A 27,366-nucleotide genomic window follows, 5' to 3' on the forward strand; every position below is an offset into this window, starting at 1 on the left:
CATTTTCCATATCTATAAGTATTCTTACATATATAAACAAAAAACACATATACATACTTTATGGACTGGGCTTTTTGAGCCTTTTAGGAAGCTCCTGTTTAGTTCTTTTCTTGGGCATAATTAGATTGTTCTTTTCTTTTTTTTATTATTTAATTAAAAATTTCCACCTCCTCCCCTCCTCCCATTTCCCTCCCGCTCCCCCCATCCCCCTTCCCCTCCCTCTCTAGTCCAAAGAGTAGTCAGGGTTCCCTGCCTAGATTGTTCTTTTCTTGTCAGAATTTTTGAGTTCATGGTAAGTTCTGTATGTTAATCTTCTGCAGATGAATATCCAACAGAGATTTTATTCCATCTTCCAAGCTCTTTCCACTGTTGCTTCCCTTGCTGAGCTGAGCTTTTTACTCTGATGAGATCTCACTTACCAGTTCTTTTTATTACTTCCTGAGCTCTCGGGGTCCTAGGGTTTCAATGGTGCCTGTAATTACACCTCCAAGAGTTTCCCCTGAGTTTTCTTCTAGTAGTTTCAATGTTTTCCATCTTCCATTAAGGTCTTGTGTTAAACCTGAGAATCACAAGGAGAAAAAAAAAAAAACCCACAACTGCAAGTGATATTTTGGTGTGTACCTCAGACTGACGAGACAGTTATTTCACCCTAAGTCTGGATTTGAAAGACCATCCTCTGCCAGCCTTCTTATAGGAGGGATAAGGCTGACAGAGGCGAGAGAGTTGGCTGTCACACATTGTTAAAATAGAATAAAAGGGAAGGAACAAGGGTGAGGGTATACATCATATGGATGGGGTCGCAAGCAATTGACTAAGAAACAGGAACTTATTCTTCATTGCAAATAGAAACCTTACCTTCCAAGAATTTGACACAGGACAAACAGGAACTTATTCTTTAACTACAAACAGAAATCTTAACCTGCACTGAACAAAGAGAAACTTAACTGTCATAACTGCAAAAGAGAACCCTTAACCTGCAAGGTATATTGTTCCTATTTTAGCCTTCCATTAACTTGAAAGGTATATTGTTCCTATATTGGTCTCACACTTGGATGTTTTTAGTTGTTTTTGCAGCAGCTGAGAGATAGGGGTCTAGTTTCAATTATCCAAGTGCAGATACCCAGTTTTCATAGCACCCTTGTTGAACAGGCTGTCTCCCCCTTCCCCATGTCAGTTTCTAGTACCTTTGTCCTACGGATCATATTGCTGCAGCTATTGGGTTTATTTCTGGACCCTCTGTTCTATGTGGGCGGTCTGCATGCTGGTTTTTGCACTGGTGCCACGCTGCTTTTATTGCTGTGGATCTACACTGAAGAGTCTGCAGTACTGCGACACCCCAGCAACACCCCAGCATTGCTCTTGCTGCCCAGAACTGGCGTGGCAGTTTGTGGTCTTCTATGCTTCCCTGAGGCTCCAAGAAATACTTTCTGTCCTGTGAAGAATGGCGTTGGTACTTTGAATGGGAGTTATATTGAATCTGGAGACTCCTCTTAGGAATATGGCCATCTTAACACTATGAATTCTGCTGGGCCCATTTGTATGGGTGATGGCTCCATATTCTAGCTGCCTCCTCAGTTCCACTCTCAGTGCTTATTAAAGTTTCATTGAGGCTGCTCACTTCCACATGCTTAGGCTCACCCCTGGCTCTGTTCTTGTTTGTTTTAGGCCATGCCTAATGGGATTGTCTTCTTGATTTCTTTCTCCAACAGTTCATTATTGAGTTCTAGAAAAGCTATTGGTTGATTGGTTAGTTTGATTGATTGATATTTTGTTTTCACATGTATATGAAGGGTATGCTTTTCTTTATTTTCTTTTTTCCTTTTCTTATTTCTTTAGATAGCATCTTTCCATGTAGACTGTCTTGGAACTCACTGTGTAGACCAGGCTGGCTTTGAACTCACAGAAATCCTCCTGTCTTTGCCTCAGGAGTGCTGTGTATGCATATAGAAAGTGTGCGCCACCATATTCTCTCAATTACCTTTTCTCAGGAGCCTTCAACTTTGTTTTCTGAGATTGGGTAAACAACCACCACCACCCCACCACTGTGTCTACGCAGACAACCCCAACTGAATGCACTAAAAGGCATGAAAACAGAAGATGGGCTTCAGAGAGCAGGAGCAGATAAAACAAAGTACAAAATACTTCTATGAAATTGTGAAGTTTTTAAAAAATATATTTCAAGTGTTTAGGGTTGTTTTTATATTTGCTAAGTTTTGCTTTAAAGCATAGAGTACCTGTTGGGGAGTAAGCTGTGTGAGCAGCTGAGAAAGAAGACTGTGTCTCTCAGTTGCTGTGTGGGATGGTTTCTAGCCATCTGCCCACTTGATCTACCATGTACTTTAACCCTGATGTTTCCTTGCTGATTTGGGGGATATTGGAGATACCTATTACTAATAAACATCATGCCCAGCAGTGTTTATAAAACTGAGTATACCAACATTCAATATATGTCTCTCCTTATTAATTCTGGTTTGAATTATACTTTGTCAGATATGACTATAGCCACTCCTGCTTGCTTCCTGGTTCCCTCTGCTTGGAATGTCACATCCCCCTCTACGTTCAGTCAGTGTCTATGTTGTCAATGTATAAAGTAAGTTTCTTGCAGGCAGCAACTACCTGGAGCTTTTTTAATTAAGTCAGCTAGTCTATGTCTTTCCACTGGAGAATAAAGACCACATACATTTACAGTTATTATTGAAAGGTATGCCCTAATTCATTTCTTCTTCTTCTTCTTCTTCTTCTTCTTCTTCTTCTTCTTCTTCTTCTTCTTCTTCTTCTTCTTCTTCTTCTTCTTCTTCTTCTTCTTCTTCTTCCTCCTCCTCCTCCTCCTCCTCCTCCTCCTCCTCCTCCTCCTCCTCCTCCTCCTCTTCTCTTCTTCCTCCACCTTCTTATTCCTGTCAGGAATATTCTAATGAGCTCTTCTTTTGCCTTATTACCTTAGATTCCTGATTGTTTACTACATCAATCATCTTTCATTTCCCCCTGATTCTGATCTGTTTATCTGCTCTTCTAGTGAGACTTCTCCTTTAATGAGATCTCCCGTCTTACTTCTCCTATCTGTGTGTAGGATTAAGTATTTTATATTTAATTAACTAATTTAAGAATCACATACTGGCTTACTAGTCATGAATTCTTTTGTGTACACTGATCTCTGACAGTCTTTTACGGACAAGTTTCCAGGACATAGAGATCTAAGTTGGTAGTTGTGTTTTCTAAGGCCTGAAAGACATTATTGCGTACAATCCCTCCAGGCCTTTAGAGTGTATGCTGAGGAGCCTTCAGCATCTCTCTTGCATCTTCGGGGTTTCTTCCCTCTGTTCTTGATAATTTAACTATAACGTGATGTGAAGAGGCGCTTTTTCAAAACGAGGGGGGCTATTAAATCAATACTAACAATTGCATAACAACACATTAAGGACTGAAAGTAAGAAATCTACCCAAATGCTTAGTCATGAAGCTGGAAATCTCCACTCATTTCCAGACAGACTCATTTCCACTTAGTGCCCAGTGGCCAGCAGGAGGGGCCAGCGCTCCCCAAGTTGTATCCAGTGTAGCTGGGAAGAGAACGCAAACTCAAGCTCACGTCATCTCTTACTTCTGGTGAAGAGCATGGACATAAAAGAAGAGAAAGGCTACTGCCAATGCTCTTCTGAGACGGCAAATCTCGGCTGAGGAGTACAGTAGGCTGCTGTTCCTCACGTCCTCTGTTCACAGCTGGATCGAAGCCTTCAGTCCAGCTGTGGTCCACTCTTTGTCCAAGGGAAGCTACTGGGGGTTCTTCTCCCACCTCCAGGCTGTATTCATCAGCCGTTTTGGGCTCCCTTGTCATTTTGATCAAAATACCAGAAGGATGCAAGCTCCAGGAGGAAACAGGACCAATCAAACCTGTATACCAATGAGCTAGACATTGAGAGGGTCATTAAGTTGGCCACATGCTGCTTCTCCTCAGTGGCCTTCTGGCAGCTGAGGATCTCAGCCATGTGCACACAGGCCACCAGGTGGTGAGTGCCCCTTGAGCCTCTCCACACAACTTCCTATGCTGGTGTGTCTGCTGACAGCTTCACATTTTACACACCCACAGCAGAACACACTCATCACGGCTCCTGTAGCTAGACTATGTTCCCATGGGGCTGCTCTGGATGCTGTGCACATCCAGGGAATGTCTGTAGACAACGGGAGGTCCTCGGGCACTCATGGAGGGGCTGAGCCCAAGCTCTGAGCCCAGGGCCAGCTACTGTGCACTAGTGGAAATATACATGCTGAGCATCCTCTGTCCAGCCTCTCAGGAGGCTGTCGCTTCCCCTTGCATTCCGCCCAGCAGAGCAGCCTTACAGACCCACTGGCACTTGTCAAGCCTAGAAAAATCACGGCCAGCACCTGGGCTGCGGCATTTCATGTCTAGGATAGCAGGAGTATTTTTTTTTTTAATCTCAGTTAAAGAGTTAGCAGAAATATCAACATTGAAACTATACAGGTAGATTTAAATTTATTGATAGAATTTAGTTATTAATATTTCAGTAATGGCCTTTGCATCCGCATTCTTATTTATTTATTTTTATTTTATGTGCATTGGTATTTTGTCTGCATGTGTATCTGTGTGAGGAAGTTGGATGCCCTGGAGCTGGAGAGTCTTGAAGCACACTTATCAGTAAATTTCTTGTAATGTCTCTGTTAGTCTAGACTATTCTTAAAAAAAATAAAAAGGACTCTTTCTTGTTTTCTGAAAGTACTGTATTATAGTTGGTAATTTTTGTGTGCTTTAGAAAGGTTTTCTGAGATATAAATGATAGACCATAATATTTACTTTATATATGCATACCCTTTGCCATTTTTATAAGATTTTTGGTGTTGAATAACTATTCCACAGTCCAGTTTCAGCACACGCCACTTGCCCTATAAAACTTCCCCAGAACCATCTCTCACTCCAGGCAACTACTAATTTATGGATTTACTTTCTAGGTATTTTATACATAGACCCATGTTATCCATGACTTCCAACTTCTGTTGCTTATGCAGTATGGATTTTCTCAGGGTTATCCATGTTGTAAAATGAGCCAACAGCTTGCTACTCTGCGTGTCCTATAGCATTGTCCTGGTTGATTATAATACACATTTAATTCCCCAGTTCATGGATGCTTAGATTGTCTCTGAGTTTGGGCTATTATGGATACAGCTATAGACATTTACACCAACATGCATATAGACATTCATGTTTCCATGTTAATTTGTAGGCTCCTAGAAGTGGGATTGCTGTGTTGAATACGTAAACAGCCCTTACACCTTCTTAATAAGAAGACAAGCAGCCCAATTAAAAAATGTGCAGAAGTTTTAAATAGATATTGCATCAAAGAAAATAGAGCATGAAAATAGCTAAGAAGCCTGTAAAACTGAGCTCAACATCTTTAGTCATTAACAAAATGTAAATTAAGACGTGTGTTAGCTTTCCGCTACTGTAACAAAAGACCTAAGAAGAACAGCTATAAGGGGGAGGAGTTCATTTGTGCTCATAGCCTCAGAAGTTCCAACATGTAGTCAATCAGCTCTGCGGCTTTGGGACGATGGTGAGGTGGATCTGGTGGGGAGCTGGTTGTTGATCAAAACTTCTCCCTTCATGGTAGCCAAGAAGCAAAGAAAGAAGGGCTAAGGTCTTAATATACCCTTCAAGAGGTCAGTGGCATGACCCAACTCCCTGTGACTAGACCACACCTCATGAAGCTTCCGCCATCCCTAGCAGCAGTGCAGGCTGGAAAATGTAGCTTTTAACAGCTAGGCCCTCATAAACATCTCTGATCCAGAGGCTGGTAATGAGTTACCATGCTACCCACACACACTACGATGACTGTGATCAGAAAGACTGATGGTTGTCAAGAGCTGATGAGGATGGGGTTAAACTGGAAACCTCAAATGTTAGTGGTGGGCAAGTAAAATGGCTTAGCCATTTTTGAAAACAGCTTGGTATTTGAAAAGGCTAAACATAAACCCGGCAATTCAACATGTCACTCTAGGGAAAGCACAGAAATGAAATCTCTTTGAACCCAATCCAACCCCAGGGCCCACGAGTGACCTTGGCAGCTACCCACTTGCTGACTGCAGGTTTCACACATGGTGTGGCTGTCACTACCTCTGATGACACAAAGAGCTACACAGCTTGTGGCTGTGACACGTGGGCACCTTCGTCACTACAGCAGGTGCTTCCAAAAACAGAAGAGGACTTAGAAAGGCCACAAACAAGTTTATGTTAATTTTTATTCTGCGCTTTGAGCATATAGGATGAAATGGTGACATTTCTTAAGTCCAGGGGGAGGACGCATCTGTGCCTCTATCTTAAAGAATCTCTGCCTAACTCAAAAGAACAAAGTTTCTCTTTTTTTTCCTAGAAGTTTTATAACTGCGGTTTGCGGGGGTGTATGTGTATGAGTTTGTGTGTATGTGTGCATGCGGGTGGATGGCAGACATCAATGTTTAGTGTCTTCCTCAATCTCTCTCCACTTCATTTTTGAGACAGTCTCCCCGTGCCTGGAGCCTGAATCCTCATGCATCCACCTCCCCAGCGCTAGGATTACAGGCATGCAGCATGATAAACACCTGACTTCCACCTCCCCAGCGCTAGGATTACAGGCATGCAGCATGATAAACACCTGGCTTTTTATGTGGGTGCTGGGAGCCCACACTCGGGTTCTCATGCCTGCACAGCAAGCACATTGCCAAATGAGTCATCTCCTTAACCCCCAGCTTTTCAGGGTTAGTTTGGTTTTGAGATGGGGCCTTACTATATAGCTCATGTTGACCTTCGACTCCTGCCTCAGTCTCCCAAGTAGTGGCATTTCAAGCATATGCCACCATGCCTGGTTGCCTTAGCTCTTAAAGGAGGTCGTTGCATTGTGAAATATGCCCCGTTCTTCCTGAATGAATGAGTGAGCATGTGGCAAACGGTTAGATCCTGTGGCTTCGGTGTCTCCCTCCTCCCTCCCCTCCCCCCATCCCCACCCCAAAGCACTTTGAGCAAAAGAAATGGCCTCCCCTACTGTCTCTATTCTCCCTTTCCTGGGGTCCTTGTCTGTGGTGTATTATGATCCTAAACCACCCTTATTGCTGTATTAGGACCATAGAGGCGGAGAGTAAAGACCCTGCTTTTTAGTGTTGGCGTTAACTGGTATCAACATTTAAAAATAAGGAATGTGGCTTAAAATCTTCCTGAGAAGCTTGTGAACATCTCTGTGGGGAACCCAATTGTGCTGTCACCATTTGGCTGGCTGGCTCTGCAGGCCACCCCATACCTGTCCCCCTGAAGGTCTTCTGAACCATGCAGCTGGTCAGCTGTCAGAACTGATGATTCCTACAGCTGCTATCTCTCCAACTGATGTTCCCTGCAGGGTTTCGTCCTCACCTCTCCAGTTCCTGTCCCTCTTCAGCGTCTCACGTGGCCTGGGACGGGTTTGATGAGTTAGGTCACAGTACGCATTCTGAATATAAAGATTCTGCCCAAGGGCATACAGCCGCTAAGTGGTGAGCTGACTTTGAGGCCCTCTCTCTGCTCTCACATTCACTGGACCTGAGCCCTGAGCCTGGGCTGCTAAGGGTGCAGGTGTACCGTGAGTCCCGCCATGCACACCTATGCACCTTCAGAGGCACGCAGCTTCCAAGATGAATGTTCTGTTTCACTAATGCTTGGAGGAACAATTAATAAATGGGTAGACAGTCACCCGGGCAGCTCTCATATGGAGAAACCATTAATCAAGACAGATTCAACCATAGAAACGTTTTAGCTGAGGTATAAAGGAAGAAGAGGGCTGCCCAACCAAACCAGAGCTACCACAACCCTGTCTTCTAATGGCTGCACAGCGAAGGGAGAGCTTTCTGTCAAAAGCCTAAATAATAATGTGAACAGCTCTTAGAGGTCAATCTTCTGCAGCTAACTGGAGGATACCTGTGGTGCTTTGAATGAGAAGTGTCCCCAGTGTGACTATTTGAATACTTGGTCCCCAGCCGGCTGCTGTGCTGGTCAGTTTCTATCAACTTGACACAAACTCAAGTCAACTGAGAAGAGAGCCTCTCAACTAAGAAATCACCTCTAGCAGACTGGCCCATGGGCATTCCTGTGGGGCAGTTTCTTGATTAATGGTTACTAGGGGAGAGTCCAGCCCACTGTGGGCAGTGCCACACTTAGGCAGGTGGTCCACAGTTGTATAAAAAATGTAATTGAGCAAGGAATGAGGAGCGAGCCAGGAAGCAGCCCTCCTCCCTGGCCTCTCCTTCATTTATTTCTTCCAGGATCCTGGCTTGAGTACCTGCCTTGATTTTTCTCTGTGATGGACTGTAACCTGTAACCAGAAATAAAGCCTTGTCCACTACCAATTGTTTTCAGTTAATGTTTCATTAGAGCAACAGAGAACCAAGCTAGGATCGTGGCACCATTCGGGGAGGTTATGGAACCTGGAGGACAGGAGATTGCTGGGAGGAGTGTGTCACTGGGCGCAGGCTTTGAGAGTTTAGAGCCCCATCCTACTTCTAGTTCATTCTTTCCACTTCCTATATGTGGCTGGAGATGTGACCAACATGCTGCCATGCCTCCGCCACCATTATGGGCTCTCCTGAAACTGTAAGCCAAGGTAAACTAGCCCATACGTCACTTCTGATCATGGTATTTTATCACAGCAATGAAAAGGACCTAATACAAAATCCGTATGAGCTACAGTGTGAACATGTCCCCTTGAAACTCAATTGAGGATCATAGGGATAGCTCAGTGTACAAAGTGATCCCCACCTACAAAGGGAGTTCCAGGACATGCTCCAAAGCTACAGAGAAACCCTGTCTCAAAAAAAAAAAACAAACAAACAACAACAAAAAAAAAAACAACAAAGTGATCCCCACTCAAGCATGAGTACCCGAGTTCAGGTCCCTGGCTTTCCTGTAAAAAGGTGGGTGCTGCAATGCATATCTGTAGCTCCAACCCTGGGTAGACCGAGACAGGAGGATACTCAGCACTCACTGGCCAGCTAGTCCAGCCACAGTGGTAGGCTCCTGGTTCAGTGAGAGACCCTGTCTCTAACAATAGTGTGGAAAATGATAAAGGAAGACATTGTGGCACTCTCTAACCTCCACACACCTACTACCATGTACACACATACTAACACACAATGCACACACAAATACACACACACACAAATGGTCATTTGAATTTTATCATTAGTGGTATTGGAAGGCAAAACCTTTAACACGTGATTAGGTCATTGAACATAACGCCACTCTCAGATTGGATTAATCCTAAATTCTGGAGAGACTGAGCAAGCTCTAAACTCTCAGGAGGCTGCATCAGTTGGGTGAAGTAATTCTAAAGCAAGGCTGTCCCCCATGCTTATCTCCTTCACGTCTCTCACGTCTCCCATGGCCCTGCTGTGCTCCAACAGTAGCAGGAGGTTCTTGTGGGTTGTGCTTAGCCAGTCTCAGATAGTCAGCCTCCAGAACCACAAGCTAAATGGAGCCTGTTCCGCAAGAGACGTCCCTCATAGGCTCATGAGGTTAGTGGTGCTGTTGAGAAAGTGTGCTAGTTAGTTGTTTGGTTTGTTTGTGTTTGTTTTGCCAACTTGACACAAGCTAGAATTATTTGGGAAGAGGAACCTCTCAATTGAGGAAATGCCTTCGTCAGATTGTCTGTAGGGCATTTTCTTGATTAATGATTGATGTGCCACAGTAGGGCAGTGCCACCTCTGGGCAAATGGCCCTGGGCTGTATAAGAAAGCAGACAGAGCTTGTTTGGAGGTTCTAGCAGGGGAGCGCAGCTACTCGTATACCCTTGACCGAAGACCGGTCCTCCTCTATTCGGGGAAGGTCGTCCTCTTCGACCGAGCACGCAGCTTCGGGAGGGACGCACATGGAGCGGTGAGGGAGGAAGGGGACACCCGCCTAGCCAGCCAGATCAGCCGAATCAACCCTGGCGATCAATGGGGTGACAGATGTCGCAGCCAGATCGCCCTCTGCACCCACCCACTGTGACAGTGGAACTGATTTATTGTGAGCCCACCAAGGCCAGCTGGTCTGGGACTGAATAAGCATGGGTTGAAACTGGACTCTCTGAGCATGGCGGACAATGAAGGCTGATGAGAAGCCAAGGACAATGGCACTAGGTTTCGATCCTAATACATGAACTGGCTTTGTGGGTGCTTAGCCTGTTTAGACGCTCACCTTCCTGGACATAGATAGAAGACCTTCGTCTTCCCGCAGGGCAGAGAATTTGGACTGCTCTCCAGTATCGAGAGGGAGGGGGAATGGTGTGGGGGGAGGAGAAAAGGAGTAGGGATGGGGGAGGGGAGTGGGGGGAGGGGGCAATATTTGGGTGGAGGGGAGGGAAATGGGAAACGGGGAGCAGGTGGAAATTTTAATTAAAAAAGAATAAAAATAATAAAAAATACAAAAAAAAAAAAAGAAAGCAGACAGAGCAAGTGGGTAGTGGCTTCTGCTGCAGTTCCCGCCTGCAGGCTCCTGTCTGGAGTTGCTACCCTGACGTGTCGATGTCTCTCATTGACGGAGTGTGACCTGAGAGTTCCAGGATGAAACAACCCCCATGCTGGTTTGCATGAGCATGGCCCCCATAGGCTCATGAATTTGAATATTGGTTCCCAGTTAGTAGAAGTGTTTGGGAAGGATTAGGAGGTGTGACCTTGTTAGGGGGATAGACTTTCAAGTTTCAAAAGCCCACACCATCCCCAATCCCCCACCCCTGCCTTGTGCTTGTAGATTGAGAGGTGAGAGCTCTAAGCTACTGCTCCAGTGATATGTCTGCCTGCCTGCTGTCATGCTCCCCACCATGATGAGCACAGACTCTAATCCTCTCCGACCATAAGCCCCAAACTAAACTTTCTTCTATTAAATTCTCTTGATCATGGTGTTTTATCATAGCAAAGGAAACATTAAGACAGGAAGTGAAGACTTGTATGTCTCTGGAGGCTATGGGACTTTATAGCCTTATCATACTTTGTTGTCTCAATGCTCATTGTATGTGGATAAAAACATGGCCAGCCAGCTTCCTGCTCCTGCCTGCCACGATGCCGTGCCTTCCCTGCTACGAGGAACTCTATCCTTCTGGAACCATCAGCCAGAATAAACTCTTAAGTGTTGGAGACTGCAGACCCTCAGACCCTGAATTTTCTATGACCCCTTGCCTGCTGGAGTAAACAACTTATTTTCCTATGCTTGCAGCTGCTCTGGGCATGAGACCCTCATGAGTCTCTGATGGCAAAGGAGTGGTTTCTGGTGGGCTTGCAGCTGAAAAATCCCGAGAGCTAGGGCATGACCATTAGTCAAGGAGAGCCCTATATAAGCTTCCCTGGAAGACAATAAAATTGGCATTCTTGTTTCAAGAATGACCTGTGTCTCTGTGCGGTTTTTAATCCCCAGACCCTTGCCAGATCGCGGTTCCAGGTTGTGCAGGCACTACACGTAAGTTGCTTTTGGCCATGGTATTTCATCACAGCAACAAGGAAGAGACTAATGCATTTGCTCCAGGAATTCTAACCCATTGTCAGAAAATGGACAAAGACAATATGAGACGAATTTCATTACATTTTCTCCGAGATGTGTAATTACAATGAAAAATCCACACAAGAGGAATGGTATGTAGCTTATATGAAACTTTCAATGGAATCTTTGAAAGTTTTTTAATAAAAACTCTGACCTTTCTTGAATTACCTTAACTTTTTATATTAGGATTTATGTTTGAGACAATACACAATCCCTGTCTAGATATTTTTAGTGACAGCATCTTTAATTCTTTGTAGCCCACATTGATAAGACAAAAAAGTGCTAATTTTCTTTGCAATATTCATTCAGAAATCTTAACAGTATAGACTGTGCACAATAATGCAATGAGATTCCTCCTCTTTACCAAGTTTATTTCTAAACTTTTAATAACATTATGCATAGATGGTTAATCCAACCAAACATTTTTAGATCTGATGTTTAAAAGAAAGAAGATGCCATAAGGAAAACCATTACCATGTAAGCTAACCTTAAACATTAGTGACAAAGACTAATTTGAAGAACGTGTTTCTTGTGACGGAACAGACACCCTGGCTTGGGGTAGCTAAGGACACCAGCAGCAAACAGCATGAATTATTGGCTGCATGTTAAACAATACTCTCAGCCTTGTTTGTAGAGGTTGCATAAAGATTCAGAAACTTGTTTGTAAAGGCAGATTTGGGACCACTGCCTAGACCCACCCAGGCTTTGCCTTGTCTCACCATGCCGACCATTCCCTTGTCTCCCCCGCCTCAGTGCCCTGGGGAATGCATCTGGGCATTGCACAGTTCTCCTGGGGCCACAGAGCAAGCACCAGGCTTTCTAGTCATATTAAGTGTTTCTTGTCCACAGTAGACAGTAGAACTCTCTGCCTTTCTATCAAAAGAGATGTCCAAAACCTCAGCCTGCACAAGGTGCCCCTTGCTGGGCGCACAGCCCACAGGTACCTGAGTGGTTTGACTACACCTAAATTTCTTCCATAAAGACCCTGAAGAGGAGTCTCCCTGGGGTTTGACCTGGCTGTTGATACCCTTAGGCCTTGTGATACCTTCGAATCCCCTGAGACCCAGGCAGGGCGCTCTGACCTACCAGATGCAAGGCAATAGTTCTCTCAGAAGCTCAAATGTGCTGCCTCGGGCTTTTAAAAAGTACCATTGCTTTGTTAAGTTGCTTTGTTATCTCAGCCCATTTGAGAACTTGTTCTTAAGAGTTAAGGCTGTGGTGGTTTAAAAGAAAATGGACCTCAAAGGGAGTGACACAATTAGGAGATGTGGCCTTTGGAATAAGTGTGGTCTTGTTGGAGGAAATGTGTTACTTGGAGGAGGGCTTTGAGGTCTCATGTATGCTCAAGCCATATTCAGTGAGACAGTTCACTTCCTGTTGCCTTTGGATCAAGATGTAGAATTCACAGACACCAAGTCTGCCTGCATGCTGCCATACTCCCCACCATGATGATAATGAACTAAACTTCTGAAACTGTAAGCCACCACCTCAATTAAATGTTTTCTTTTATAAGAGTTGCTATGGTCATAGTGTCTCTTCACAGCAATGGAAAACCTAACTAGGACATGACTCAGAGGTCAAGAGTACTGGTTGCTCTTCTAGAGGACCCAGATCAACTACTAGCACCTACAACCCACATTCCTAGCACCTACCACCCACTCGGTGGCTTACAATCATCTGTAACTCCAGTTTCAGGGCACCAGTTACATAAATGGTGCACACACAAACTTTCAGGCAAAACACTCACAAACATAAAGTACATTTAAGAAAGGGTTTACATTAAGTACAAATACTACCCCCTACCCACTAAACAAGTGAAATGTCTCCAGGGAACCAGAGTGAATGAGATATGGGTAAGTCTCTGAAATCTTAATCTGGAGGCCACAACTGCACCCCCAGGAGCCTAGAGCCAGAACACAGTCTAGAGTCCCATGAACTTGGGCCCTCTAACTGAAATGTGGTTTCTTCTTTTGTAACTAGAGGCCATAACCCACAGTGGTGCCGCAGTACCTGTGGCTTTAATTCCAACAGAAATCACAGATGTTCCCACAGCTCATTAGAATTGCTGCAAACATCCCAGAACATCTTCTGCACACATGGCTGCTTCAAGGCCCAGTGGGTAAGAGCCCTACCACTAGGCCTTGTTATTTAATGAGTTAATAAGAAGCACACAGAAGATTGTATCACAAATTTGCTTTTCTTGAATTGATAGCTCAGTGTCAACATAACAGCAATAGCTCCCTTTAATGTTATGCATTTTATTTCATGTACTTAGTCAAGATTCAGAGAAGTTCCAAGGCTACACCACAATGCAGGAGGAATCCTCAACACCAAGGCTACCAGCCCTTAATCCATTTGAGAAGCAATAAGGAAAGTGGGGGAGGGGATCCTGGCCAGTAAGAGGGGTGGACCTGCACCTGGGCTGTCTTGTAATGTTTCCTGTCCTAGTTTGGCACATTCTTTGTGTGTACACATGTATGTGTTCATGTGTGTGGGTGTGTGCACAGATGTGTGAGTGTGTGTGTGTGCGCGCGCTGGAGGCATGTGTTAGGCAAGCACTTTACACTGCATTGTCTTTTTCTACCTTGAATTTTCTAAATGCTAATGAGAAAGGAACCACAGCTGCCAGAAGACACTGGATAATAGAAAAAAAAATAAGGAATAAAATCAGCCTGTATACTTTAAAGATGTGTAGACTTCAGAATGGAAACCAGGATATGTGTTACATTGGGAAAGGTGTTTTGCTTTTGTTTCCACAGGAGAAGAAAAGCTATGAACACCATCAAAATTGATAAAGGTTTGATTTGAACAAGAAAGACCTCTTGATTAGAAGAGGTGATAGTTCATCAACCAATGTGACCATTCAATCTAAACTAACTTATAAGACTAACAAATGCTTCTCATTTGATTAGATACAACTTGCCAAAAGGGAACCTCTCCAAATTTAGGGTTAGGGGCAGGGTTTTCTTTTGCCTTTTCAGGAGAATAGGAATCCAGCTAAGGAATCTGAAGACCACTGGACAAATGAGACATCTGAAGAAAAAGGACAAATCATCCAGAAAAAATGTTCCAAGAAAAGAGTAAATTGGCCTATTAGTATATCACATTTCCAACAGGATAAAATTTCATAAATCTTTCCAAATGTTTGTTTCTGCCGTTCTCTACAAACATACAATGCAAGAGTTTTTTTGTAGTCCCAAACCAACTAAAAATTAAAGCTGGTGGTTGGAGTGTGGCTCTCTCCTTCTCTAAACCCAAGCATGTTTGTTAAAGTAAAATCCAGAATCTCAGTTTCATGTCAGAAGAGTCATCTGATATGGAACAGAATAAAAACGAAAATTAAGGGACTATTTTATTGTCACTAATCTCATAATCCTTTAGTTTTATTTTGACTCTTTAACAAGTCTTCAGTTAGTTCTCCTTTCCCCGATGTCCCCCAAGCACTCAGCAACCACTGGTCTACTTCCTACCTGTACGGGTATGTCTGATCTGGGCACTTCATATAAAAGAACCATACTTTTTGTGATATTCTGTAGCTGGCTCCCTCCCTCAGGTACTTCCTTGTTGAGGAATATTTACACTGTAAAAATGTGCCTCTGCCTAAGGCGCCTTCTGACTGGTTTAATAAAGAACCAAATGACCAAAAGCTAGGCAAGAACGAATAGGCAGGACTTCTGGGGAGAGAGAGGACTCTGGGAGGAAGACAGGCAGAGGTGCCAGCTAGAGGCAGAGCAAGTCAGACATACAGAACGGAAGAGAGGTAGAAGCCATGTGGTAGGAGATAGATTACCAGAAGCAAGTTAATTTGAGTTTTAAGAGCTAGTTGGAAACAGCCTAAGCTAAAGGCCAAGGTTTCATAATTAATAATAAGTTCCGTGTCATTATTTGCGGGCTGGCGATCCCAGAAAGTTCAATGAAGAAGCTTACCACACTTCCTTTCCTCATCCCCAGTAACAGTCCAGTGCCTGGCTAGCTGCACGCTGCACACACTCTTCAGCTGCAGACGTCTGGGTTGCTTCCACTGTGGAGCTCTTGTGAAAATCGCCACTGTGGCCACATATGGCCAGCTTCTTGCTTGACATGCTCCATTCCCTTGAGCATGCCTGGGACTACTGCTGCCGAGAGACAGGCGACTCGTCACTAACTCCCTGAAGAACCATCAGATATCTGCACCATCCTCCACTCCCATTAACAACAAGAGAACCCACTTTCCCCACAACATCACCAGCACTCATCACGGCCCTTCTTTTACAGTGGCTGTACAGTGGTATCTCATTGTGGGTTTTGATCTCATTTCCTGGTAACCAGTGATACTGAGTATCTTTTATGTGTTTTATCACATATCTGCATATCTTTAGAAAAAGATCCTTCACTGATTTAAGTTTTGTATGTGTATGGTTGTGCTGAGCCTCCCAGTCATGACCCTCTTGGCTGAGTACAGAGATTATGTGCACACACCACTGTGCCTAGTTCCTGTGCTCATCTTTAATAATTTGGGCATCACTTTTGGGTATATACCCAAAGGATGCTCAACCACACCACAAAGACGTGTGCTCAACTATGTTCATAGCAGCATTATTTGTAATAGCCAGAACCTGGAAACAACCTAAATGCCCCTCAATTAAAGAATGAATAAAGACAATGTGGTACATTTACATAATGGAGTACTACACAGCAAAAAAAGTAATGACATCTTGAAATTTGCAGATAAATGGATGGATCTAGAAAACACCAGATTGAGAGAGGAAACCCAGACACAGAAAGACAAATGTGTATTCACTCATAAGTGGCTTTTAGACATAAAGCAAAGAAAAAACCAGCCTACAATTCACAATCCCAGAGAACCTAGACAACAAAGAAGATCCTAAGAGAGACATACGTGGATCTAAATAGTAAAGAGAAAAAGACAAGATCTCCTGAGTAAATTGGGAGCGTGTTGATCATGGGAGAGGCTAGAAGGGGAGGGAGAGAAGGAAGAGGAGCAGGAAAAAAAATATAGCTCAATAAAAACAATTTAAAAAGAAAAAATAATGTGGGCATTTTTTTATTATTGAATAGTTTTCATTTTCTACTATACTTTAAAACTTAACACAGTAAGGAGGATTTGACTCCAACTTTACGTCTCTCACCAGGAAACAAGAGATTATCTCCAGGGCACTTAAGACCTGAAAGCTGTGGCTCTTAAATCTCTTTTCAGCTCACAAATATCTGTAAGAATCTTAACGAAAATTCACTGCCATACAAACACATGTGCACACGCCTCTTTTCTTCATCTGGTAACTAGGAGTTTCTGGGCTTTCCACTGTTCAGCCATCACCTGAACTAAATGCTTTCTTTTTCCAGGAGGACTATAAACCCACTTTTGATTAACTGCCAAAGGGGGCAGCATAAAATGCCCAGATTCTAGGTTCCCACGGAGGAAAGTGTGAGCAGTGTGCTGGAACTATCAAAATTTCTCTTAGAATAGCATTTACAGCGGGCAGCTCTAAATTTTCCAGATTTTCTCCGGTCCAGCTCATGCCCTCATGCCTGGGATCCTCTCAGAACCAGTTCTGATCACATTTCACCCTAAGCCTTCGACCTGCAACTGTAAGGAAGCAAAGCAGATTCTTTATCAGTCCCTATTACAGTCTCCCCCAACACCTGTCGCCTAAACAGGTGTTCACCAGACCTGGCCAAGCTCAGCTTCTCCTAAGACAGATGTCCGCTTCAACCTCGGAGGCACCAAAAGCCTTTAGAGTAAAAGTGTTTCCTCCTCTGCCTTTGCTGACAACTCCTTTCTCCTGTCTCTGTCCTGTGTGTCAATGCTCTTCATGACAACTGTTTGTCACCCATGTCCTCGGTTATGTACAGATTGTTTTGCAGCATTTTTCTCACCTGTAACTTTTAAGTTCTGGACTCAAGGGTGTTCTGCAAACAGAAAACACCATGCACAGCTCCTACATCTTCCTTGTCCCTGGGAGAGGGGAGGTAGGACCTGAAGTCAGGGAGACATCACAGAGCAGAAGGCGCAGGTTATTTCCCACTTAAGATACTTCCAGAGTGTGCTGTGCCAAACGAGCTGCTATGTTCTTTACAAACATACTGAGTTCATTTTTACAAAAACCCTGAGGTAGGCACTCTTTTTACTGTTCTATCTTACAGATGGTAAAACTGAAGTGTAGAGAGGTTAGTTCAGTGGCTTGGGTTCACCTAACTAAAATGAACTGTGAGAAAGGTCATTCATTGCCTGGAGTCTACACTTCCTCTTGGCTCTGCTAGAGGGAGGGCTCCAGGACCTTCTAGAGACCATTTTAACTTCCTTATAAAGTGGGGAAAGTTACTGCCACTGCTTTCTAGAATCTAGACACAAATTCGTCAGGAATTCAGGGCAAGCGGAATGACCCAAGTCATGTGACACAGCAATGTCTGTAAACACCAAAGAAAGACTTCATCCCCAGACACACCGGTGCTGTAATCCAGCACCTACGATATGTGCAGACAGAAGGCTGCCCTTGGCTACCTAGGATGCTCCAGGATAGGCTGGGCAACAAGAGACCCTGACTCAACAACAATAAAGTAAACTTCCTATCTTTCATCATCTCATTTGCCCTGAGCAGTGAATTTTTAAAAAGCTGCTAAGAAACAAATTTACTTACTTTGAACAAATTTGGGTAGTAGGAAATCTGAAAAACCAAAGTCCAGGGAATAACTACAATCCAATGTTCTACAAATTTAGACAACAGATTACTTCAGCTCTTGCTAAAGCACAGTATAATTCTAAGGAAATTCATAGCACCTCGTGATTCCTTGAGTGCTCCCAGGGACTGGGCTGTCCTCTCCTCCCTGTTAGGACACAATACAGAAACCTTTCATCTGAAGCTTGGGAGACTCAGAAATGCAAAAACCCCTTCAGACTAATCCACACAGAACAGCATCTTCCGAGCCTCAACAGTCCTTTAGAAATGCATCTTCAGTAACTCCTCTTAACCCCAGGAACAGTACTCTCGTTCTACAGAGAAGTACAATGAAGGCCGATGGTCATCATCTGAACTCACCCACTATGATTACTGGGTACCTGTAGAGGAGCATGCTGTTCAGCCCTCAGGAACAGAGCTCAGGGAAGGCAGCAGAGTGAGGCCGGTGCTGTTGGAGGGGCGTGCTCAGGAAAGCAAGAGCAGCTCCCTGCCCCTGGCCAGTCCCATCACACAGGTTAAGGCAGCCAAGCAACTGGGTGCTGTGGGGCAAAACGGTAGTGACAGGCCGTGGGCAGAAGAGACCAGAAGGAAAGCATCCACAGCAGGAGGAGAGCGGCATGTGGGCATCTAACGGACAACCGACATTTATCACTGGTTCAACGCATTTGAGCGTCTCCGAGAAGATGGGCTTGTGCAGTGTGTGAGGACCCCATGAGGAATGAGGCAGGCAAAGGCCCTGCCCCCAAGAGGTATAATTCAAGTAACAAAGTCTTCTCAGAGGATGAAGAGCCCACAGAGAAAACCTCTAGGAAACCTAGGATGAGCAGCTCACTGAGGGAGGCACAGTGAGGACCGTGTGCAGGCCCAGGTCATGGAGGCTCTGTAGGTATGACACATTTGGGTTTTGTTCAGAATGCCGTAAGAAGCCTCCTTAGGTTGCAAAGCGGGAAGCAGTGACATTTCTTTCATGGTTGAAAGCGCAGCTCTGGACACTCTGTGAAGGTGAATTACTGGTGTTGGGTACTGGAGTGGTACCAGGTGGGAGGCCATGTCCAGACTTCAGGCGAGAGTCTGTGTAGTCTGGAGCAGGCTTGTACTGTAGAAGAGATCAGTGGGGGAGCTGAGAGAAGCAGAAGCAGCAGGGCCTCCCAATAAACTGGGCAGAGCACATGGCAAGGAGTTAAGAGTAACACAAAGGAGCCAGGAAACACGAGCCCTGTCCTGAGGTGAATCTTAGCCAGGCAAGCCCAGAGTCCTCTGCTGGAAATGTGGAGTGTTGAACCTGTCCAGGACCACCAAGACATCTCACCAACCGGAGGCAGCTCTCATTTCTTGACTGCAGAGTACACTGGCTTCACATGGTCGTAAGAGCTTGGGAACAGATGGAATGTTCTAGAGAAGAGTGTGCTAAGTGAGGAAAGCCATCCAGTGATGGCAAATGATGTGGAGAGGCCGGGCAGACAGAGGGAGCCTGCAGGGGCAATGGAAGATGAGAATGATGCGCTGAGCTTAGGTTAATAGTGTCCCCCATGGCAGGAGAGCAACGTTAGAGCGAAGAGGGCTCAGGAGAGAGACCAACCAGAACCATCACTGCCAACAGCTGTTTACGGAGATGTTTGCTAAAAAGGAGCAAATCGTATGGAGGAGATGACCAGTTTTCCTGTTTCTCTGTAAAGGAAGAAATACTAGGATGTTTGTGCACTGATGGGTAGGGGGAATGGAGGGTTCTGGGTCCCTGAGCTGGCAAGGACAACATGCACCTTTTCCTTGTCTCAACTGCACACTCCACTTCCTGTACTGGTCCGGCTCCTGTGATCCTCCGCTGCCCAGAACCCCGCTCTTCTCCTCTCTCCACATCTCCTTGGTTGTCAACAGTGTGGCTTCAAACCCTGTCTCCCATCTGACTCTCTTGTCAGCATGCAAATGCTGAGCATTCAGTCTGGCTGTCCCAGGAGCCCCACACACTCTTGGACTTCGGGGTGGGGCAAAGGATTTCACCATGCCCTTCACACACTTCTAGCCAGACCTTGCATGTAAATGTTGAGAAAGGGTAAGAAGCCAGCTGAGCAACTCTAGAGCCAGGCTTCCACTAGATACTTCCTTAAGGGAAGCACTGTAGTTTCTTTATTTTCAAACTGCATTAGAAAATCTTTATTGTAATTAGTACACAGCTATTCACATTTCAGTCAGAAAGAAAAAGTATTGCTTTGTGGTAATAAATATTCATGTGAGAAAAGTCTGCAAATTGGTTTATTCTCACAAGTTACTATTGGGAGAAGTCCTTCAAACAAGCCAGTGAAAATAATTAGCGCAGATTTTCCACCGCTGCTCTCGCAGGCATCCTCTGTCCTATAACTTTATAACCAAGTCATCTGTCTGCGGCTGTCCAGGGCTACACAAGGGCCGTGAACTGCCTCACCGTCCTCTCACTTTCTCTTCTCAGCTCTTCAATGTGTGCATCCAGGCGCTCTAGAATATGGTGAGACCGTAGCTCCTCCTCCTCCAGGAACCTGGTAGCTATCGATCCCAGAGGAGAGACAGGCAGCGAGCACTGGGAGAGGGACAAACCGTGACATGTGTTAGGAAGCAGAGATGGATGCTCTAACACTATTTGTGATATTTTCTGCCTAGCAATGCAAAGGGGAAATTTTCCTCTGAAGAGATATTTTTATCTTACTGTCTTGAAAAAGGAAGGTAAAGTTCTGAAAACATTGCACCACAGGTCTCTTTCTTTCTGACCCAAGCAGTGTCCACGCGAAGTGTAAAATTGGTATAGAAAAGCTCGTCACTAGTTGGAGAGGATCTCAGCTCAGACTTGAGTGTCTGCCTGCCACTGAGACGAGAACACAGCCAAAGCCTGCTACTTCAGACACTGAACACCACTCTCACTTTACAGCACTGAAAATCTACAGAAAGCAAATTGGATGCTGGTTAAGAATCAATACTTTTCTCCCTTTCTCAAAATTCCACTCCATGGTCTTTGATCTGCAATTCTTGGATCTGGCGATGTTTCAGATCTTGGGTTTTTGAAGATAATACAGGCAATCTACCCCTCATTTACAGTTATGCTGAGTTAGCACAGACGGCTGCCTCCAGAGTAAATAAACACACAGTACAGACATACATACACCACAGAAGAGTTCCTTGTCTCCATCTGACAAGCAGAAGTAGATTTCTAGAGTGAGAAATGACTTTCCCAGGGATGACAGCACACTACCTGGGGCTGGAATTAAAACTCTTACACTGCACAGTGTAGCATCACCACACGAACACTGGGACAGAAATGCAGGACGAGGCTGCCCTGTGCTACCTCCATTAGGAACTTGTAATGGAGGTAGCTCTCCTGTTTTGTGTATGTCCACACACAGGCACAGCAGGACCACAGTAAAGTCTAACGGGCAGGCAAGCAGGCAATTGCTGAATAATCAGGACAACCATGCTGGCCCCACAGAGTGCTAGCACCAAATATCAAGTACTTCTGAAGGAAAATACATGGATGCTCACACTAATCAGAAAAAGCAACATCAATAAAATTCACATCATCGCAGGTCAGAGAAGGTGTGCTGCCAAAGTTAGGAAGAAAGTCACTTTTCTGGGTGACGAGTTTTTTGTTTGTTTTGTTTTTAACTACATGTAAGTAAAACAGACATGTATTTGACAACTAAAGGGGAACCTTTCCATGAAATTGCTGACACATTTTACAAAAATCAAGGTTACTGAACTTTTACAAGGATACGACCACAGCTGACAACAGACTGGTCCAACACAAGTACTTCCCTACTGAGGACAAAGAACATAGAGCCCAGTGGTGGGGATGAGAGACCAGCACAGGGTCAAAGACGGCCTCTACCACCAGCCACTACAGGTACCTAAATCACACTGGGCACACCTCGGATGCACCGCCCTCTGCCACCTAACACCAGCCCCTCTTTTCCTTTCTCTCTATCCATGCTTTGGGACTCCATTCTTGATGCAATCGTTGCAGCACAGTCAGCCCTCTCTGCAAAAGGCAGGCAGGAAGGTGCAGGCTAACGGCAGTGCATACCTACACTCGTATTTCAGAGTGTGAGTTTGAAGTCATGTTGGCTGAATGTGCTTTCACAAGTAAAACTGCAGGGTGGCGATGTGTAAAAATAATCAAGGGAGTTTCCTGCCCTTTCACTGAGGCTACCAACCCAGAGTAGTGAGGGCCTGACTAGAGGGCAGGCCTCAAGGTCCCCGCCAGGGAAAGCGGGCCCCCGCTGCTGGGGCTGCAGTCTCTGCTGTGATCTCCTGGACCTGCTCTGCCTGCGCCCTACTTCCCTTTGTCCCTGGCTCATTGGGGCATCCAGGAGTTCCTGTGTAGGTGCCGAGAAGTTTAATCGGGACGGGTGAGTGTGTGCTATCCTGGGGTAGACGGTCCCGGTAGAGAGCACAAACGCCCCTCCCCCAGCTCCTGCTGCAAAGCTTTCTCTCCTACACACCCGCCCCCACCCCCACCCCCAAGCCTGCCTTGTCTGCAAGGTCCTTTACTGTGGAACAGTTTCCTGCCCTTTCACTGAGGCTACCAACCCAGAGTAGTGAGGGCCTGACTAGAGGGCAGGCCTCAAGGTCCCCGCCAGGGAAAGCGGGCCCCCGCTGCTGGGGCTGCAGTCTCTGCTGTGATCTCCTGGACCTGCTCTGCCTGCGCCCTACTTCCCTTTGTCCCTGGCTCATTGGGGCATCCAGGAGTTCCTGTGTAGGTGCCGAGAAGTTTCATCGGGCGGGTGAGTGTGTGCTATCCTGGGGCAGACGGTCCCGGTAGAGAGCACAAACGCCCCTCCCCCAGCTCCTGCTGCAAAGCTTTCTCTCCTACACACCCGCCCCCACCCCCACCCCCAAGCCTGCCTTGTCTGCAAGGTCCTTTACTGTGGAACAGTTTCCTGCCCTTTCACTGAGGCTACCAACCCAGAGTAGTGAGGGCCTGACTAGAGGGCAGGCCTCAAGGTCCCCGCCAGGGAAAGCGGGCCCCTGCTGCTGGGGCTGCAGTCTCTGCTGTGATCTCCTGGACCTGCTCTGCCTGCGCCCTACTTCCCTTTGTCCCTGGCTCATTGGGGCATCCAGGAGTTCCTGTGTAGGTGCCGAGAAGTTTCATCGGGCGGGTGAGTGTGTGCTATCCTGGGGCAGACGGTCCCGGTAGAGAGCACAAACGCCCCTCCCCCAGCTCCTGCTGCAAAGCTTTCTCTCCTACACACCCGCCCCCACCCCCACCCCCAAGCCTGCCTTGTCTGCAAGGTCCTTTACTGTGGAACAGTTTCCTGCCCTTTCACTGAGGCTACCAACCCAGAGTAGTGAGGGCCTGACTAGAGGGCAGGCCTCAAGGTCCCCGCCAGGGAAAGCGGGCCCCTGCTGCTGGGGCTGCAGTCTCTGCTGTGATCTCCTGGACCTGCTCTGCCTGCGCCCTACTTCCCTTTGTCCCTGGCTCATTGGGGCATCCAGGAGTTCCTGTGTAGGTGCCGAGAAGTTTCATCGGGACGGGTGAGTGTGTGCTATCCTGGGGCAGACGGTCCCGGTAGAGAGCACAAACACCCCTCCCCCAGCTCCTGCTGCAAGGCTTTCTCTCCTACACACCCGCCCCCACCCCCACCCCCAAGCCTGCCTTGTCTGCAAGGTCCTTAGCTGTGGAACAGTTTCCTGCCCTTTCACTAAGGCTACCAGCCCAGACCAGTGAGTGCCTGACTAGAGGGCAGGCCTCAAGGTCCCCGCCAGGGAAAGCGGGCCCCTGCTGCTGGGGCTGCAGTCTCTGCTGTGATCTCCTGGACCTGCTCTGCCTGCGCCCTACTTCCCTTAGTCCCTGGCTCATTGGGGCATCCAGGAGTTCCTGTGTAGGTGCCAGAAGTTTCATCGGGACGGGTGAGTGTGTACTATCCTGGGGCGGACGGTCCCGGTAGAGAGCACAAACGCCCCTACACTAAGGATACCCAACCAGAGCAGTGAGTGCCTGCCTAGCGGGCAGGCCTCAGCAACCCCCGAAAGGGAGCGCAGGCACCTCCAGCTTGTACTGCAGTGTCGCCTGTGTTCTACTTGACCCCGCCCGACCCCTTGCATTCGGCCTTCTTTACGCGGGTCATTGGAATACCACGCATCCATGTTTTGGTGTTGAGGAGTTCACCTGGAAGAGAACGGTTCCTGCCCCTACACTGAGGAGATACACCTAGAGAGTTAGTCACAGCAAAGACTGGTCCAAGACATCAGGCCTCTCCTGGCTCCATTTGAAGGAAAAGATGGGCAGGCGCCAATGCAAGAATTCCCCCAACAACTTGAAAGGCAACGTGACATCACCAGGATCCAGGAATCCCGAAATGAGAAGTGTACACCCTAATCCAGAAGAATTAGAAGAATTCGACTCAAAAGTGAATTTTATGAAAATAATAGAGGACCTTAAACAGGAGGTGAAAAACTGCCACAACCAATTAGAGATTACAAACAAAAAGGTAGAGGAAATGAATAAATCTCTCAAAGATACCCAAGAAAACCAAGAGAAACAAGAAAAAGTAATCAAACAGGTAAGGGAAACGGTTCAAGACTTGAAGAATGAAGTGGAAGTAATAAAGAAAACACAAACCGAGGGAAGGATGGAGATGGAAAATTTGAATAAACGAACAGGAACTACAGAGACAAGTACCACCAACAGATTACAAGAGATAGAAGAAAGAATCTCAGACACTGAAGATACCATAGAGAAAATAAACACTCTCATCAAAGAAAACAGCATAACCAACAAATTCTCATCACAAAACATTCAGGAAATCTGGGACACAATAAAAAGACCAAACCTAAGAATAATAGGGATAGAAGAAGGAGAAGATCTACAGCTCAATGGTCCAGAAAATATATTTAATAAAATTATAGAAGAAAACTTTCCCAACCTTAAGAAAGATATTCCTTTGAAGGTCCAAGAAGCATACAGAACACCAAATCGACTGGATCAAAAAAAAACATCTCCTCGTCATATAATAATCAAAACACAAAACATACAGAATAAAGAAAGAATATTAAGAGCTGCAAAGGAAAAAGGTCAAGTTACCTATAAAGGTAAACCTATCAGACTTACACCTGATTTCTCTATGGAAACCATGAAAGCCAGAAGGTCCTGGATAGATATACTGCAGAAACTACGAGACCATGGATGCAAGCCCAGACTTCTATACCCAGCCAAGCTTTCGTTCACTATAAATGGAGAAAACAAAATTTTCCAGGATAAAAACAAATTTAAACAATACGTAGCCACAAATCCAGCCCTTCAGAAAGTAATTGAAGGAAAATCACAAACCAAGGAGTCCAACAATGCCCACAATAACTCAGACATCTAATGACCCTTCACCAGCACAACTTGAAGAAGGGAAACACACAAACTCTACTACCAAAGGAAAGAAGGAAAGAAAGGAAAAATGACTGGAGTTAACAACCACTGGTCATTAATATCACTTAATATCAATGGACTCAACTCACCTATAAAGAGGCACAGGCTAAGAGATTGGATACGAAAACAGGATCCAACATTCTGCTGCTTACAAGAAACACACCTCAACCACAAAGACAGACATCTACTCAGAGTAAAGGGCTGGGAAAAGGTTTATCAAGCAAACGGACCTAAGAAACAAGCAGGTGTGGCCATACTAATTTCTAAGAAAGTTGACTTCAAACTAAAATCAATCAAAAGAGATGGAGATGGACATTTTTTACTCATAACAGGAACAATTCACCAGGATGAAGTCTCAATCCTGAATATCTATGCCCCTAATATAAAAGCACCCACTTATGTAAAAGAAACGTTACTAAAACTCAAGGCAGTCATCAAACCACACACACTAATAGTAGGAGATTTCAACACTCCTCTCTCACCAATGGACAGGTCAATCAGACAGAAACCTAACAGAGAAATAAGAGGATTAAGGGAGGTAATGAATCAAATGGACTTAACAGACATCTATAGAACATTCCACTCAAATAAGAAAGAATATACCTTCTTCTCTGCAGCTCATGGAACCTTCTCGAAAATAGACCACATACTCGGTAACAAAGCAAACTTACACAGTTACAAAAAAATATCGGTAACCACCTGTGTCTTATCAGATCACCATGGATTAAAGTTAGAATTCAACAACAATGCTATCCCCAGAAAGCCTATGAACTCATGGAAATTGGACAGTCAACTACTGAACCACACCTGGATCAAGGAAGAAATAAAGAAAGAAATTAAAGTCTTTCTTGAATTCAATGAAAACGAAGACTCATCATACTCAAACCTATGGGACACTATGAAAGCAGTGCTAAGAGGAAAGTTCATAGCATTAAGTGCCCACATAAAGAAAACGGAGAAAGCACACATTGGAGACCTAATAGCCCACCTTAAAGCTTTAGAAAGAAAAGAAGCAGACTCACCTAGGAGAAGTAGAAGACTGGAAATAATCAAATTGAGGGCTGAAATCAACAAAATAGAAACACAGAAAACAATCCAAAGAATCAATGAAACAAAAAGCTGGTTCTTGGAGAAAATCAATAAGATTGATAAACCCCTATCCAAACTAATCAAACGGCGGAGAGAGAATACGCAAATTAACAAAATCAGAAACGAAAAGGGAGACATAACCACAGACACAGACGAAATTCAGAGAATCATTAGATCTTACTACAAAAACCTGTATGCCACAAAATTGGAAAATGTAAAAGAAATGGACACTTTTTTAGATAAGTACCATATACCAAAGTTAAACCAGGACCAGGTGAACAATCTAAATAGACCCGTTAGTCGCGAAGAATTAGAAGTTGTTATAAAAAACCTTCCCACCAAAAAAAGCCCAGGTCCAGACGGCTTTAATGCAGAATTCTACCAGAACTTCCAAGAAGACCTAATACCTATACTCCTTAATGTATTTCACAATATTGAAACAGAGAAGTCATTGCCAAATTCCTTTTATGAAGCTGAAGTTACTCTGATACCAAAACCACACAAAGACACAACCAAGAAAGAGAACTACAGGCCAATCTCACTCATGAACATCGACGCAAAAATACTCAATAAAATACTGGCAAACCGAATCCAAGAACACATTAGAAAAATTATCCATTATGATCAAGTAGGCTTCATCCCAGAGATGCAGGGCTGGTTCAACATACGAAAATCTATCAATGTAATCCATCATATAAATA

The 27,366-nt window shown here is 45.1% G+C and overlaps 1 protein-coding gene across 4 annotated transcripts in view; it reads right to left on the reverse strand.

The window, feature by feature from the left end:
* Positions 1-262: 262 nt before the first annotated feature.
* Positions 263-27,366, reverse strand: part of Cep63 (centrosomal protein 63) — a 73,066-nt gene continuing 45,962 nt past the window's right edge. For 3 of the 4 annotated variants that reach the window (XM_057766292.1, XM_057766297.1, XM_057766293.1), the window contains one exon: positions 20,390-20,746. In XM_057766292.1, coding sequence (XP_057622275.1) covers positions 20,588-20,746 — 159 coding nt within the window. In that variant the 3' untranslated portion in view covers positions 20,390-20,587. Of the gene's footprint in view, positions 560-20,389; positions 20,747-27,366 lie in introns of those variants that run through there. The other variant, XM_057766296.1, reaches the window with a different exon arrangement.

The sequence above is a fragment of the Chionomys nivalis genome, chromosome 4, assembly GCF_950005125.1.
Source record: "Chionomys nivalis chromosome 4, mChiNiv1.1, whole genome shotgun sequence".
Taxonomy (NCBI): Eukaryota; Metazoa; Chordata; class Mammalia; order Rodentia; family Cricetidae; genus Chionomys; species Chionomys nivalis.